The 15,280-nt window shown below is 39.2% G+C and overlaps 2 protein-coding genes across 5 annotated transcripts in view; one reads left to right on the forward strand and one right to left on the reverse strand.

Annotated features, from left to right (window-relative positions):
• The window catches only part of myripa (myosin VIIA and Rab interacting protein a), a 110,403-nt gene that overhangs the window by 75,471 nt on the left and 19,652 nt on the right, over positions 1-15,280 (forward strand). The gene's annotated exons all lie outside the window — the stretch shown is intronic.
• LOC114449227 (uncharacterized) lies at positions 4,027-5,302 on the reverse strand. The gene is made up of 2 exons (XM_028426703.1): positions 4,273-5,302; positions 4,027-4,170 (listed from the first exon to the last, which is right to left on the reverse strand). Exon 1 carries the CDS (start codon positions 5,249-5,251, stop codon positions 4,277-4,279), a length of 975 nt encoding a protein of 324 aa, XP_028282504.1. The 5' UTR covers positions 5,252-5,302; the 3' UTR covers positions 4,027-4,170; positions 4,273-4,276.

Genomic DNA, 15,280 nt, shown 5'->3' on the forward strand with positions numbered 1-15,280 from the left:
TTCTTTTATTATACAAACTAAATAGCCTTATGTTATTTATCTTGTTTGCAGGCCGCATGTCATTTCTGTCTCTGCCTGGTCACACGCTGTCTGCACACAGCGGCCCGATGTGCATACACACAAACACACAGACTTGTATGCGCACATACAGATGAACACACTCCCACCACCGAATGGGGCTCATCTTGTTTTGCTCACTGTTGGTCATGACATGCTAGTTGGATAGACTGAACTCCATTGACTACAGTAAGCTAAGCTACTGATGCCAGTGGTGTTTTTTTTTTTTTATTTTGAAATATGCTATTTACATCCCGCCCTGTAAGCGGTGACGGGACCAGTGGGAGCTTTTACTTGTTATTTCAGATATAATATGTCAGATGTAGTTTAATTTTAAATGGCTAAAGAATGTTTTGATTTCTTTATATCTGTGTTCTGACCACAAGCATGGGTCTCACTTTCTTTTTCGACTGTGTTTCTTTGACTGTTTCTTATTCATCCGAAGCCTTGGAAATCTCTTTCAAGACTTCTAGGTGTCTGTTGCTCCATTTCTCTGCCTTGTTATAGGAATGTCAAGACCTGAATTTCACTACAGACACCAGATTGAAATTAAATGATATGTATTTGTATTCTATTATCTAGGCACAGAAAGAGATCAAATATAATTTAAACCTCAATCTATGTAACAGTGAAGCAGTGACAAAATGTCCTCAGTGAACCTAATCTATATTAAATATATGCATGTATTTATTAAAATAATAATGAACAAAAATCTGGAGCAGTGTGTAATGTAGTATAAATTTAGCTGCAGGCTGTGAAAATCTTTTAAACGTGAGCCAGTCTTACCTTCTTTTCAATCTGATGCTGTATAAGAGCAGCTCCAAATGATTATTTAAATGTCTGATTTTTTTCACCAGTTCTGATATCCTTCCTCATTTATGTCCATTGATTCTCCTCTGGCCTCGTTTGTCACCCAGCCATTCTACCAGACACTACTGAGTGTTAGGTGGAATTGCAGGTTCTGTTTTTTCTTTCTCCTTCCTGATTCCTGACACTGTGACTCATAGGTATGTAATGAGTCACAGTAATGTAATAATAGTTTCACTCTTTGCTGCTCAACATAGAAGCACATTATATATATATATATATATAAAACCTTATATGTGTTTCTATTGCACTTAACTCCCTGCAATGGCATTGCATTTTTGTGATATTTAGTTCACAGTTGAACATATGCAATACCTTGTACCTTGAGTTCCTTCAGTTGTTTATTAACATTAACCTGCTTCCTCTGTGCATTCCCAGCTGACACTATGCTTTTTCAGCTGCTTTTATCAAGAGCAATGCAAATATGGTCATTTAAATGTCTGTATGTCTGTTTTTTTCCTTCCACATTTATGTCCTTTGATGCTGCTCTGGCCTTGTTTGAACATTTAAAATTCTGAGAATGTGCATACCTGCACATAGGAGAAATATGTTAATTAAAACTATCATGTTTTCTCATCTTCAGGCCATGAACATAGTCACAGCCTCAGAATTCCTCAGCAGTTTTTGGAATAGTTCCTTAGTCACTATACCCTTGTTTATTTTACTACAGTATAAGGTACCACACTTCAATGAAACCAGAACAATCAGAGCTGACTAACATTTCTCTTGTCGTTAAAGTGATCTGATAAAAATAATTTTGCAAAAAAATCTAATAACTTGTAATCAGCATTCATCACATTTTGTAGGGTGAAAGAATTTATTCTGCACGGTGTTAACATGCAGTTTTCAGATATATATGCTACTAACATGAAGTATTCATGTTTAAATGTGTTTATCACTTAATAATGTGATTTTCAAGTGTTTATGTGTTAGGAAGTTTTATAGAAAATCAAAGTAATTCGAGGATACTGAATGTATTAAGAAGTAATTTCATAGTGTGTCATATAACTTTGTCTTCTGCAGTTCAGGCTGTGGCAGATGAGATCAGTTGTTTTTCTGCTCTCTGGAGCTCCGGTTGGTACGAGATGGTCATAAATTCAGACTAAGGACAGCAGCACCTTTGACCTGATAAAAGATTCTAAAGGAATGTGTTTTTCTCCTGAGTGCCCCATGTTATGGTCATCCCTAGATCGGACTCACAACCTATGAGATTTAAGGAATTGGAGCTTTACCTTATTAGGGAATAAACACTAATAGTCTATTCGCTGTATGACCCAGGGTCTGCAGGGGGGGCAGTAGATGCCCCTGTGGGCCGGCAGGCAGGAACGCCCATGTGGTATATCAATGTGTGAATTCCATGTCAAGGGGTTGTTGCTTTGTTCATGTTGCTGGGTGGTTGTTTGTTCTTGTTGGTTGTCCTGTTCTTGTGTTGTTCTTGTTTGGTTCTTTGTGTGCAACAACCCAGAGCTCTGTGACTCAGAATCTGCCTCATTGTTCAATAAATTGTAATCTTGAGACCAGAATTTATCCACTCCTTCCTCATAAACCAACTCGGGAGGGGATCAGAAGAAACAAGGGGAATTTTAACCCTAACAATTTACATACAATTACATACAATCTACCACTGTGAATCTGCATTCTCGAAAATGAACATGCTGAAGAACCAGTACCGCTAGTGGAATCGCAAATCAACACTTGCATCAGCACAAGCCTTGGCAACAGATACAAGATGCCATTTCTCTCATTAAGCAGCATTTGACACTGACACTGAAAAATAGTTTTTCATTGCACTCTTTTGTAATAAAAGGGACATTTGTTTTTGATTTTAGCATGTATTCCTGAGATGCTTGATTCACCTTGGGAGTACATTCCACATCACATCACTTGTTTAAAGTGTTCTTTAATCTCCCCCCTGATTTTGAAAACATGGCAGGGGTCTTGTTTTGTTTTATTTAAGTATTTATTAAAATTTATGTCAACATGGAAATTGCTTTCTTTGTGGCCCTTTAAGATTTGTATTTGAGTACCCCTGCTATAGGCATTTATTTACATTTCTACTAACAGCCTGCAACTGTAAAAATACAATCATTAATTCAGAAAAAATGTACAAGGGAGGAGCAGCAGAGTGGGTATATCTTTAGATAAGTGAGGGTAACGTGTTATACAGACGGTATGAGAGAGATTTGAGCATGATTTGTAAGAGCTTCAGTCAGGCAATTTATTGACCTCACCCAAATGTAAAACTTTATGCTTAACCTGTATAAGGGGCTTATCACACATTGTATCAACATCACATGGCTCTGGCGGTTTGCAAAGAAGAGTTCAACAACCATGAATTTGGGTCCGATTGTAAAGTCTACAATCTGGATTTATTATGTTTTTGGAGGATTATAATTGAAGCACAAACATTTTTATACTTAATATATAATATATTATTATTTGTTACTATGGAAACTCCAATGATAGCTCCGACTAATCCAACTGACGAAGAAAAAAAATCGTAAAAATATCTAGGTAAAGAGCTCATAGTTTAGAAATCAAGCAATAAGTTTCTATAATACCTCATCTCTGTGCCATAGATAACACCGACTGATTGCTGTAACTGACAGATTTTACACAAGGTTTAACATTCAAATTGCACACTTTTGTTTCTGTACCTATACTATATATATTTCTATTTGCAATGTCTATACTGTTTATTTTTGCCGCTAAAGGTAGATGTTAGTATGCTGAGTGCCTGTATATTGCTGCAGCTATAGCAAAATTTCCCATCTTGGGATGATATTCTATTCTATTATATTATATTCTATTCTGTTCTATTCTATTCTATTCTATTCTATCCTTGGTTGTACTAACCAGCATAAGAAGGTGTTATCAAGTAAGCCATCAATAATGTTTGCTTAATCCAGCTGAATCTTTGTGATATTTCACACAGCTGCATCCCTCAACACAATAAAATTATCACAGCAGTGCAGCACATGTAAGTAAATGTATGAAAAAACATGCACTCTAATAATAATTTGAAATTGATCGTAACAACATATCCATATAATCTTAATGGATTATCTTACAGTGATTATTCTAATAATGTATAATGAGTCAGTAATTAGTAAAATGAAGTTGTTTTTTTTTTTAAAAAAAGTCAAAAGTCAGATTCATCTTATCCAGAGCGGTTTCTTGCTTATAATCAGGCAGGTGGATGGTCTTCATTCTTGTTCACCACTCTGATTCTCAGGTGTCCATACACTGTAAAGAAACACAGACAAGTCATCCGCTCATCGTGATGCAAAGTATACATTGTAGACAAGGTGTACTCCTTATGATTTATCAACATTTTAGCTCCCATACCTTTTCATCTCAGAAGGTTAACAACCTGGTTCCTGTCTGGCGGCTGATGGTCAGCATTGATAATCTTACCCAAATTTGAATATGGTTGTTTGTATTTCTGCCATTCTTTGTACAACTTTACTTTTCCAACCTCTGTTTTTAGAACCTTTTTGTTTTCTTTTATGATCTTTTTTGGTCCAGCTCCCTCTTCCATGTACCAGTCCCCTTCTCTGATTGCATCAGTCCACTCTTTGCGCTTGATGAATGGCTCCCATTGACCTGGGTGTTTGAGGAGAGTGTCAGCCTCTAAAGTTCGGAGGCGGCCTGCTTCCGAACTGATTTCTTCATCACTGGCGTCTGGTTTCATGCCCCGTGCCAAAGCATGAAACAGGCAGCTCTTGCCCTTGTTGTCTACAGTCACTATTTTGTCATTGATTTGCACATCATAGTGGCCATCAGGGTATTGGGCACTCTTTGGTCTGTAGATCAGTGTCACAGTTTCACTGGCAGGCTTAGTGCTTGGGTTCAGCTCCTGCATTTTGGTAAGTCTGCCATTCTTATCCTGTGTTAAGATGACAACTTTAGTACCTGTAGTTTCAGACAGAACTCTCACATCAAGAATGGTGCCTGTAGTTGTGGATGTCTGGATCTTTTCAGCATGTGTCTGCACTGCCACTCCAGCAGGTTTAGAGCTGGAGGTTGCTGACATGTATGCGATGTAACTGTTGTGCTGTCCAGCTCTGAGTTTTTCTTCTGTTCTTTCAGTCTTTAAGCCCTTTCTTACATAGTTTCCAATGACTCCATTTACGTTGTTTTGAACATGAGAAACAAGGTGAGTGGAGAACTTCTGGTGGAAAACTTCGACAGAAGCATCAGCCAACAAAGCACTGATGGTGTCGGTCAGTTCTTGCTTGAATTCTTTAAGTAGCTTCCTGTCTGAATCGGACAGCTCATTTACCTTCACTTTCTCTGATGAAATGTCTTTTTTAAATGTATTCATCTGTTCAGTAAGACTTGAGAAAAACTTTCCACTGAGACTGGTCACTGAAGCAGTGGCATCTCCTGCCAGTACCACCATGTGGATTGCTTGGATGGCGGTTAGAATTGCATGTGCTGATCCTTTGGCCTCTTCTTTGACTTCGTTGATCACTTGGGTGAATGCTGAGTTCAGCTTGTTCTGCCAGCTGAGGTCTGCATAAAATGGCTGAATTGCAGTGTCACTTAGCTTTTTGAAAATGGACAGCAGTTTGCTCTTTCTGTTCTTATCCTCCAAGAGATCACGGAGTTGCTCTTTATCCCTCAGCTGTGACAGTATAATGGAGTCTACTAATGTAGCCAATTCCTGTTTTTCCATGTTGGATTTCACTTTATCAGAGATTCCCTTTTTTACCTCATTTTTGATGCCTTTTAATATTTGTTGCAATATTTCTTCTTCTGCTTTCCCAAGTAGATACTTTATGACGTTTTCTGCCACTGTTTTAATTGTGTGTTTGACTGCATTCTTCATATTTATCTTTGTGGCGACACTGAAACTGTTTTTGACTTGTTTGGAGAAGAACTTCGGCAATGCTTTCAACTTTTTCCCTAATCCTTTGATCAGCACCTTAGCAGCTTTGAAGCCCTTTGAAATCAGTTTTCCAATTCCAAACCCGATGAGAGACACACCAATGGAAATGGCTTTGTCTATAGCCCATGACTTCCAGCTGAACTCTCCTGTCACCATGGACTCTATGCCATAGATGCAGTCTGATATTCCTTCAGTAATGAGTCCCATGCCAAATTGAGCCAATGCACCAAATGTAAATGCAGTGAGCAGTGCTCCAGCAGTAATCTGTACAATACCAAGAAAGAAAACCAACAGAGCTTCCCATGGGAAACGAGGCTCCTCTTCCACAGAGAATACATACTTCAGACCTTGATTGTAGAGGTTGTAGGCTTCCACTTGGAGATCTTCATCAGTAGACGACACCAGGGAAAAAATTGGTGATTTTTTAGCAATGGCATCCCTCCCCTTCTCATGTATTTCATCCACTTTTTGAATGGCCTCATTAATGTTTTTGTCTAAGTAACTGAACATGTTGCACTTGGTTATTAACTGTTTCTCAAGGCCTGTTGGGTCATTGTTGGCTGACTCTGCAGAGGACATTTTTGCAAATTGCAGACAGACTATGCATTCCTCACTGAGATACTTTAGAGACTCTTGTGCCTTGAGTAGATCGTCTCTGGCCTTGTTGAGGTAATTTTCACTCTTCTGGTGTATAGTGCAGTATGCATGGTTGTAAAAAGCTATGGCTGCCCAGTTTTCATCTAGTTTCATGGCTTTCTCAAACAGCCTGGTGCTGACGTCCCATTGTTTCTCACTCAGTGCGACATTTCCAAACTTGATGTAGTGATAAATGCTGGAGCACGGTGAAGTCTGGCTTTGAGTTTGACTTGTTGCCAATGTCAAGTCAGCTTTCAAACTATTTTCCAAATCATCTCTCTTCAACTGGTCAATTTCTTCTGATTTAGTCTGCAGCCATATCCCCCAGAACTCATTCATGATGGCAACAACAGCTCTTCTGTCATCTCCATCCACCCTTTTATATATATCATGAAGAGTCTTACAGTATTCTGCAAACAGGTCCTCTCGCAGTTTCATCTCAGTGACATCGTTCATCATTTCATTTACTTTTTCTGCTGCCAGCTCATCTCTTGTGTGTTTAGCTTCCCTCAGAGTGGACACACTTCTGAAAGACTGCTGCAGGTTTTCAGTGCACATGATTACCTGAGCAGATCCAGGCTTACCTTTGCGTGCAGTTCGACCAAAAGCCTGGAGTTCTACTCTTGTGTTCTCAGAAATGAAGGAGAGGATCACAAATAATCCTCCATTACTGTTCACTTCATTGGACACTTTTATGTCTGTGCCACGCCCAGCAAGGTTAGTGGCAACAATGACATCACCAGGAAGCAGTTCCTTTTCTATTTTGCTCAAACTGTCTTTGTCACTGCGGGAGTAGAGGATAGTTTCACCAGGGACACAGCTTTTCAGCTCCTCATGGATCTCTTTGGCTTTGTTGATAGTTTCACAGATCACCAGGGCTGCTCTCCCCTCTCTATATGAATTTGGGGATATCTGAGCCATAACTACACGTTTTATTTCAGATTTCCACTCCTCATCAGAGTTCGTCAGAGTACCTTTCACCTCATAAAGCTTCTTCCTATTGAATGTTGGCATTTTGCAGGCAGAGAGGTTAGGATATAAGCCCTGCAAAAACTCAATGTCTGATTTGCTCCCAAGTGTTCCTGTTGTTCCATATATTTTTCCATGGTACTTTTCAAAAAAGGAAACATTGGAAATGTAGTTAGTCACTGTTGAAATGGTGCTCAGTTTGATTTGATGTTTAATCTCAACAAACTGTTGCAGACCATCACCCCATTTCTTGTTCAGCTCTACAATGCCTGTGGATCTGAAATCCACTGGACAGACATTGTTGTTTTCCACTACATATTCCTGTCCTTCTCTCAACAGCATTGCCAGAAAAGCATTCTGGACCCACACTGGCAGCTTCTTCTCAATCAGGGTCTTCAAGAATCTGGGTATGCTGATTTTATCTTTGTCATTTGTACATGGAGTGAACTGAATCTTCTCTGAGATTAACTCTGCAATGGGCTTGATGAGAGTTTCTTCTGAATCATAGAGATTACAACACAAGCCATCCTCCAAGACAAGAAATGTGAGTTCTGGAATGTCCCGGGCGTCATATGGGCTGCTCTTTTGAAGAGATAGCAATCCCTTGTCATCTAAATTGTAAATGGTAAAACCATAGGGGACATAGTCTTCTATTTCTTTGAAAAACTTGATCATATCATCCTGACTCACAGTTTTCAGTTTTTTAAAAAGTTCATCCTTTTCACTTTTGTGAATATCCTCTGTATATCCTTTTGGCAAAATGTTGGTTTCTTCAGCAATCTGTAAAATGTCCATTGGATCATCAATTTCAGTATCTTCTGTGTTCATGGAGTCAAAGATAGCCTTATAGAATGAAGCTGGTGGGCTCCGCACAAAAGTCTTGTTTCCTGCAGAAAGGAAGCCATATTGACTGACATGGCCCCAGATCATGGCCAGAATTGTGTTCAGGTGCTGCATGGAGACCATGGGGCTCGACAGGTATGTCAGTTGCACCCCCTGGTCCAGCAGCAGTGAGTCCACTTCATCGATTATGATGTATTGATACTTGCGATTGGGCCTCACATCCTTCATTTCAAATATCTGGCGAAGGTGATCTGCAGCAAAGGCTTCAATGGTTCCATAGACCACGTCCTTCTGGTAACATTTTTTGCGATCTTCGTCCTGGTTTTTGTTTGTGTTTGTGTCAACTGTAATGCCAAAGTACTTGTAGAACTCTGCCCATTCTTCTGCATCCCTCTGGCATAACACAGATGAGCTGGACACCACATCTACTTTTTCACCCTGAAGAACACGCAGCACAGCAAACATTGCGATGACACAAGACTTCCCTTCTCCAGTCCCCATTTCCAGGAGCTTCCCAGTGTCAGACAAGGCCAAGAGGCACCAGCTTATCATCTGACTGTGTCTCGGCCACCACTTCCCTCCAGCATTGTGCAGGTTTACAGCATTGCATAAGACTGCCAGCACCTCCTGAAGGTCTTTTGTGTCCTTACTGTGACTCAGATTCCTAGCTTTTTGTATTTTTGTGTGTGTTTTAATTTCACCTGTTTTGATCAGGTTTGCTACATGAGTTACTACACTGTGTGATTTACTGAGTGTTGGTTCATCAATGTCTTTCATCTGTCGTATTTCATCAATTAGAGTGTTGATGCTCTTTGTTTCCTCATCTCTCAGAGCCTTTTTTAAATGCTCGATGAGATTCTCGGTTTTATTTGAATCTAAGAGTGTAAGGAGGGTTTTGTTGCTCTCATCTGTCCACTTGGAGGAGACCTGATATGTTGCCATTAAATGCAAAATCTTCCTGATGGAAATACAGCCTTCATCATGATGGTGGTCAGTCAAAGCTTCCAGGAGGTTTAAAGCCTGTACTGGCGACCAAAGATTTTGCTCTACCAGGCTTGAAACCATCTGGAAGAGTTCTTTGGTCTGTATGTCTGAAGCCTGAACATGCTCAGCACAGTCAAATAAAATCTCAGAACACCATTTGGCTGCAGGATCTGTTTTTTTAATCTCAGCGTCTGTTTTTTCAGTAACCACTCTCAGGAGATTCTCAAGAAAGGTCAGAATGAAGGCCTCAGGTGAAAATCCCTTTCCAGTAATTTTCTTTGAGATAGTGAGGAATTTAGTGTCTGTGGTTGTGTCTTGGGTTTGGATTGTGTGCAGCACCTGAAAAAAAGACTTAATAAATCTGCGTCTCTGCTCTGTATCTTCATTGTGAAATTTACCCATGAGCCTTTGCAGGACCTCTGCAGCAGGCACCAGGAAATTATTTTCTTTGAGCCGGGAGAGTTCCAGATCATAGAAAGCATTGACACATTGTTCTTCAATGATAAAGCCACGACTCAGCTGAGGGTTCCTTGTCTCCATCACCTCTATACTGTGTTGAAAATAATCAGAGACAAAGTCATCCATGGTGCCGTACACAATGTCTGCTTCATAAACATCCCTGTATGATGCAGTTTTTGTCTTGTTTGTTTTGAGAGAAATGTGGAGGTTCTTGTAGAAGTCAGACCACTCCATAGTTCTGTGCTGTGAAGGAGCATCAGAGCTCAACACAATGTCCAGTTTGTTTCCCATGCAGACTTGTGTGGCTGCAAACATGGCAGTGACACATGAGTCTTCTTTCATACCAACCAGCTGTAGCACTTCACTCTTCTCAGTCAGCACCAGTGCACACCAACGCAGCATGTGCCTCACTGTAGGCCACCAGCCTTTTGATTCAAAAACTGCTTTGCAGAGTTGACACAGAGAGTTCTTCATGTGGTCTTCACTCAGGGTTACACTTTTAAAGGAATCTTTCATAAATGCTGCATCTTTTGGTATATTTTCAGAATATTGTAGGACACCACTGGTCACATTTTTTATGATATCACTCTGAGAATCATCCAATTTCCAAAACAGTTTTACCTCTTGTAGAGCTTCATCCAGGCTGCTCTCATCTTTCCTCCTGAGAGTCTTTTGGAAATCCTGATGGAATGTCTCAGGGTCAGAAATGTCAATAGTCTGGACCAGAGAGTGTCCTGACTCATCTGTCCACTCTGGTGATATGGCATACACTGTAACCAGTGTAATGGCTTTCATCATTGAAACATCCTCCATATTTTTCAGTGACAATGCTTTAAGCAGAGTCAGTGCCTCTGCTGGGGTCCATTGGTTTGTTTGTACAAGTCTGAGGAGCATTTCATTGGATTCTGAGTTGGCCTCTTTTCCATTCAGATGTGTGAGTGTGTGTAAAAGAAGCTTCAAACACTGGATTTCCACCTTTAAAGGAGAAGCTGTTTCCACTGCTTTCTGCAGTGATGATGTGAGGGTGCCCAGGAAGTCAATAAGAAAGAGGTTCTCTGTGGAAAGTTCTTCTTCAGCCCAGTGTTTGGCAATGAGGACTGCGTCGTTATCAGAGCCACCATGGTCAGTGAAAAAGTACATCAGGTTCAGATACAGAGCTTGAGTCAGCAAGAAACTCTGAACAGCATCAGATGCTGATTGGCTGATGGACACCACCAAAGACTGTACTTGATTGGAGACCGTTTGGAGGGAGACTCCCTCAGATATCTCCAGAGACAGGGCACACAGCTCTGTGATGAACACTTGAGTGTGCTGCAGAGTGCTGAGAGATGGAGGATCACTGAGCCATTCATCAAAGAGAAGTTTGTCCAGGACTGACAGGACCTGCCCCAGCTGATCAGCTGTTAGCTGAGCAAGACTGAGATTTTCAACTGGGATGCTGCATTTCACAGAGAGGATTTTTAGAAGCTCATCAAGGTCTGATTCATATTTAGCTTCAAACTCATCCAGATGCTCTTTTAGAACATTTTGTTTGTATTCGTATCCTTCTGAAATGTTGCTGTCCAGTTGATTCTCATACTGCTCTTTGGCTCGTTTGTGTGATTCTTCTAGTCTTTGATTTAGTTGTTCCTGTCTTCTCTCCTCTTCTCTCCTCCTCTCCTCCTCCTGTCTTCTTCTCTCCTCTTCCTGTCTTCTCCTCTCTTCTCTCCTCCTCTCCTCCTCCTGTTTTCTTCTCTCCTCTTCCTGTCTTCTCCTCTCTTCTTCTCTTCTCCTCTCCTCCTCTTGTCTTCTCCTCTCCTCTTCTCTCCTCTCTTTCTCCTGATCTCTGATTGGCTTATTAAAGCAGTACTCACATTCATATAAATTATTATGGCCAATTGGTCTGTAGTATTCTCCTCCATTAAATACATGTACGTGTCGCGTATGAACCGTAGCTTGGTATAAGTCTTTGAAGGAACGGCATGGAGGCAGGACTTTCTGACATATATGACATCGCAGGCTGTCACCCATGTGACATTCTGATGGCACTGCATTCCCCATTTTTGTTGATTTATTCAGTTCATTAAGTGCTGGTTTTCAAATGCAGAATCTGTTTTCCTGAAAAATAAAAATAAACATACAAATTAAATTATTGTATAATGCAAGAAGCAAAGTTTAAGAAAATGTTCTGCTGCTTTGATTCCTGTTGAAAAGACTAGTCCACTAACAAACATTGATATAAAAAAGTGTATAACTAACCGGACTCTTAAACATACAAACAGAAAAAATCTTATATTACCTATTGACACCTACTCGTATAATTTGATCTTCATCATCAGGTCTATTGATAATTCTATGATGTATATAATTATCCCTTGTGCAACATTCGTAAACACTATTTATGTTGTTTGGGACAAAAACGGCCATTAAATTCAACTGTTTTAAAAATATATCAGATAAATATTTTATTCATATTTTTTTGCATAAACCTTTTCATCAACTTCAGTTCTGATGAAAAGTAGTTAATGAAGAAAATATTTATCTGATATATTTTAAAACAGTTGAATTTAATGGATGTTTTGTCCCAAACAAGTCCAGATGCCGTGCTTCAACCTTCTGAATGAATATGACCTGGATGACTGAGAATCTTCATCAACATTTTTCCAGTACTTAACTGAATAGTCAGTCTTCCCCCATTAATGCATTTTATACAATCTTATACAAAAAATGTGGACACCCCTTAGTAAAATCATTGCATCAGTTTGTCACTTGCCGAGCTGTTGAAGCAGTAAATTTAACATATATATTTTACCTTATGGAAACAGAAACATTTCAGTAGTGAAATAACTTTTATTGGTCCAACAAAAACATTTCTATGTGCATTTAAACAAATGGGCATGCCATACATGTGATAGGCCCCAACTGCTCTAAGAAAGAGTGTTTGTTTTGGATGTTTTTTTTTCTTTTTATTTTGTTTTGTTTTTTTGTTTTTTTTAAACTGTCATTCTGTGGATTTCTAATTAAACCAGTTGTGTCATGACTAACCAACTGCAGCAGCCCTTCCCAGATAACAGGTTGGGTGAGTAAATGAGTGAATTCTATCTTTGAAAAAGTTGCTGTGATTTAAAACAGGATCAGATTAGATGTTTTACTTTGAGACACAACACATCAGCTTGATGTTTCCCTTAACTCATGACCTTGACACTGAAGTCAGACAACTTGATGCATGACTTGACTGCAAACTGAGCTCAATTTAAACTTAAGGATAATCTTGTTTAGCTGTTGGCTTGACTTTTATATATATATTTAACAAAATATTCCACACACATATATATGCTATATAAGCTGAATATTGTAAAAGAAATCTCAGCCAAGAGTACCTAATTATGTAGTTGTTAAAAATACCAGTGTGTCAACAACAACAAGCAACAACAAGCAAATTGGGATATTGTGAATATAGTAACTACTTCACCCCACACAAGCCATCCTTGGCTCCAAGTGCTGTTGCTTTGACTGCAAATTAATTAAATCAAATATAGAGGCAGTGTTTTTTCAGTGTAAAAACAAACAACAATATGGCTGTAGTTTTCCAGGAAGCCGACGGTCCTAATATGAAAATAAAATAGAAAATGAGGGATTGATTTCATACTTCAGGAATATATGATTTTAATTTTGGCATCAGGCCAGGTCCTACCTGTTTTCCCACCAATTCTGATATCCTTCCTCATTTATGTCCTTTGATTCTCCTCTGGCCTCGTTTGTCACCCTGCCATTCTACCAGACACTACTGAGAGTTTCAGGTAGAATGGCTGGTTCTGTTTTTTCTTCCTCCTTCCTGATTCCTGACACTGTGACTCATCAGTATGTAATCGTACATGTTGTGTCTAAATAGTTTCGCTCTTTACCTCCCAACATAGAAGCACATTGAAACACCCTTAAACCTCACATATATGTTTCTATTGCACTTAACTTCCTGCACTGGAATTGCATTTTTTATGATATTTAGCTTACAGTTGAACATATGCTAACCTGTTAATGTGATTTTATTTTTGCAGAGCACGGAGATCCTTCAGTTGTTCATTCTCACATGTGAATATTTTCTGTGCACAGGATTTTCTTGTGCACACAGACACAGAAAGTGATAGTCACTGGTACCTTCACACTGTGCAGCACATATTAGATAGTATTCTATACTGCTACTACTTTTTCAACAAAATAAACATAAGCATTACAAAACACAGAATAATTAACATTACAACTAGTCTAATAAGAGTCTGAACAGACAATAGGAGCTTCTTACCAGACCAACAGGCTGTTGTTGTTGAGGATTGTTGTTCAATACAGCAGCTGAATTAGTAGAACTGAAGGCTGTGAGCAGGAAAATCTGCAACAGGGCCAGCAGCAAGCCTTTGTCTTTGGCTGATACAACGTGTCGGTAGGTATACACTTAAAGGAAGAACAAGAAGTAGCCCAAAACAACCACAATAGTCTGAGAAAAGTCAGGTTTTTATTCTGTGTGCTACGTTAAAGTGGGAACATTTCATTGCCTTACACAGAAAGCTGCACGTGATTTGATACAATCCTAAGTAGCCATAAAAAGTTTTTAAAAAATAATGACAGAACAGCACACAATGTACAGAAAGAGACAGAATGAAACGCAGTGCTACACCCTTTAAACCACAAGCCATTATAAACACTATTGTTAATTTAACTGGATTTTATGGTTGATTAGTTGGGTATAGATGTGAAGCCATGTGCTGTTGCTGCATGTAAAGAGCAAAACACTTTCGACCTTAAACCTACATGACTATATTTTCCTTTTGACTTGATCCATCTGTTCTGTTACAGTCTTAGAATGGAATTCGCAGCACCAACAAGTTCCACACAAGAATGAGGAAGCATCATAAGAAATGACAACACCTCCACCAAGCAGTGAATATAAAACACACTGAGACATGCTGACTTGTGAACCAGTCATAGAAAACAACTAACAATGAGGTTGTTATCAATATCCTTTATCAACCCCTGTCTTAAGAAGTTTTTATTATTTATCTATTTATTATTTCTGAAACTTTACCTACCTCATTTGAATTTTTTAAGAAATGAAATATATTATTTTCTGAATATTGTTTCTGTGTGGATTTGCCACACACGTGATAGGGCCCTAACTGCTTCTAAGAAAGAGTGTTTGTTTTGAATGCTTTTTGTGTTTTGTTTTGTTTAAAAAAACTGTCATTCTGTGGATTTCTAATTAAACCAGTTGTGCCATGATTAACCAATGTGTGCTTACTTTGGGTTAAATGTAAGTTTATCTTCCAGTAGCCATCTACAAAACCTTCACACATTAATCTGCTTGCTCTGTTCATCCCCAGCTGACACAATTTGATCATTTGAAATGTCTGAGAATGATAATCTAGTGCAGTCCTGCAAATAGCTGCACGTTTGTTATCTTAAAAGAAAGCTAAACAGAGTGATCAGCTGCCAGAAAATTGACAATGCCCATAGCAGGGTTGCCTCTGTGACTGCTGAATGCAATGACATTGGTGAAATGTACACCCCTGAGCTTTGGCCTGAAGGGGCTCTAGTCCGGCA

The sequence above is a fragment of the Parambassis ranga genome, chromosome 17, assembly GCF_900634625.1.
Source record: "Parambassis ranga chromosome 17, fParRan2.1, whole genome shotgun sequence".
Taxonomy (NCBI): domain Eukaryota; kingdom Metazoa; phylum Chordata; class Actinopteri; family Ambassidae; genus Parambassis; species Parambassis ranga.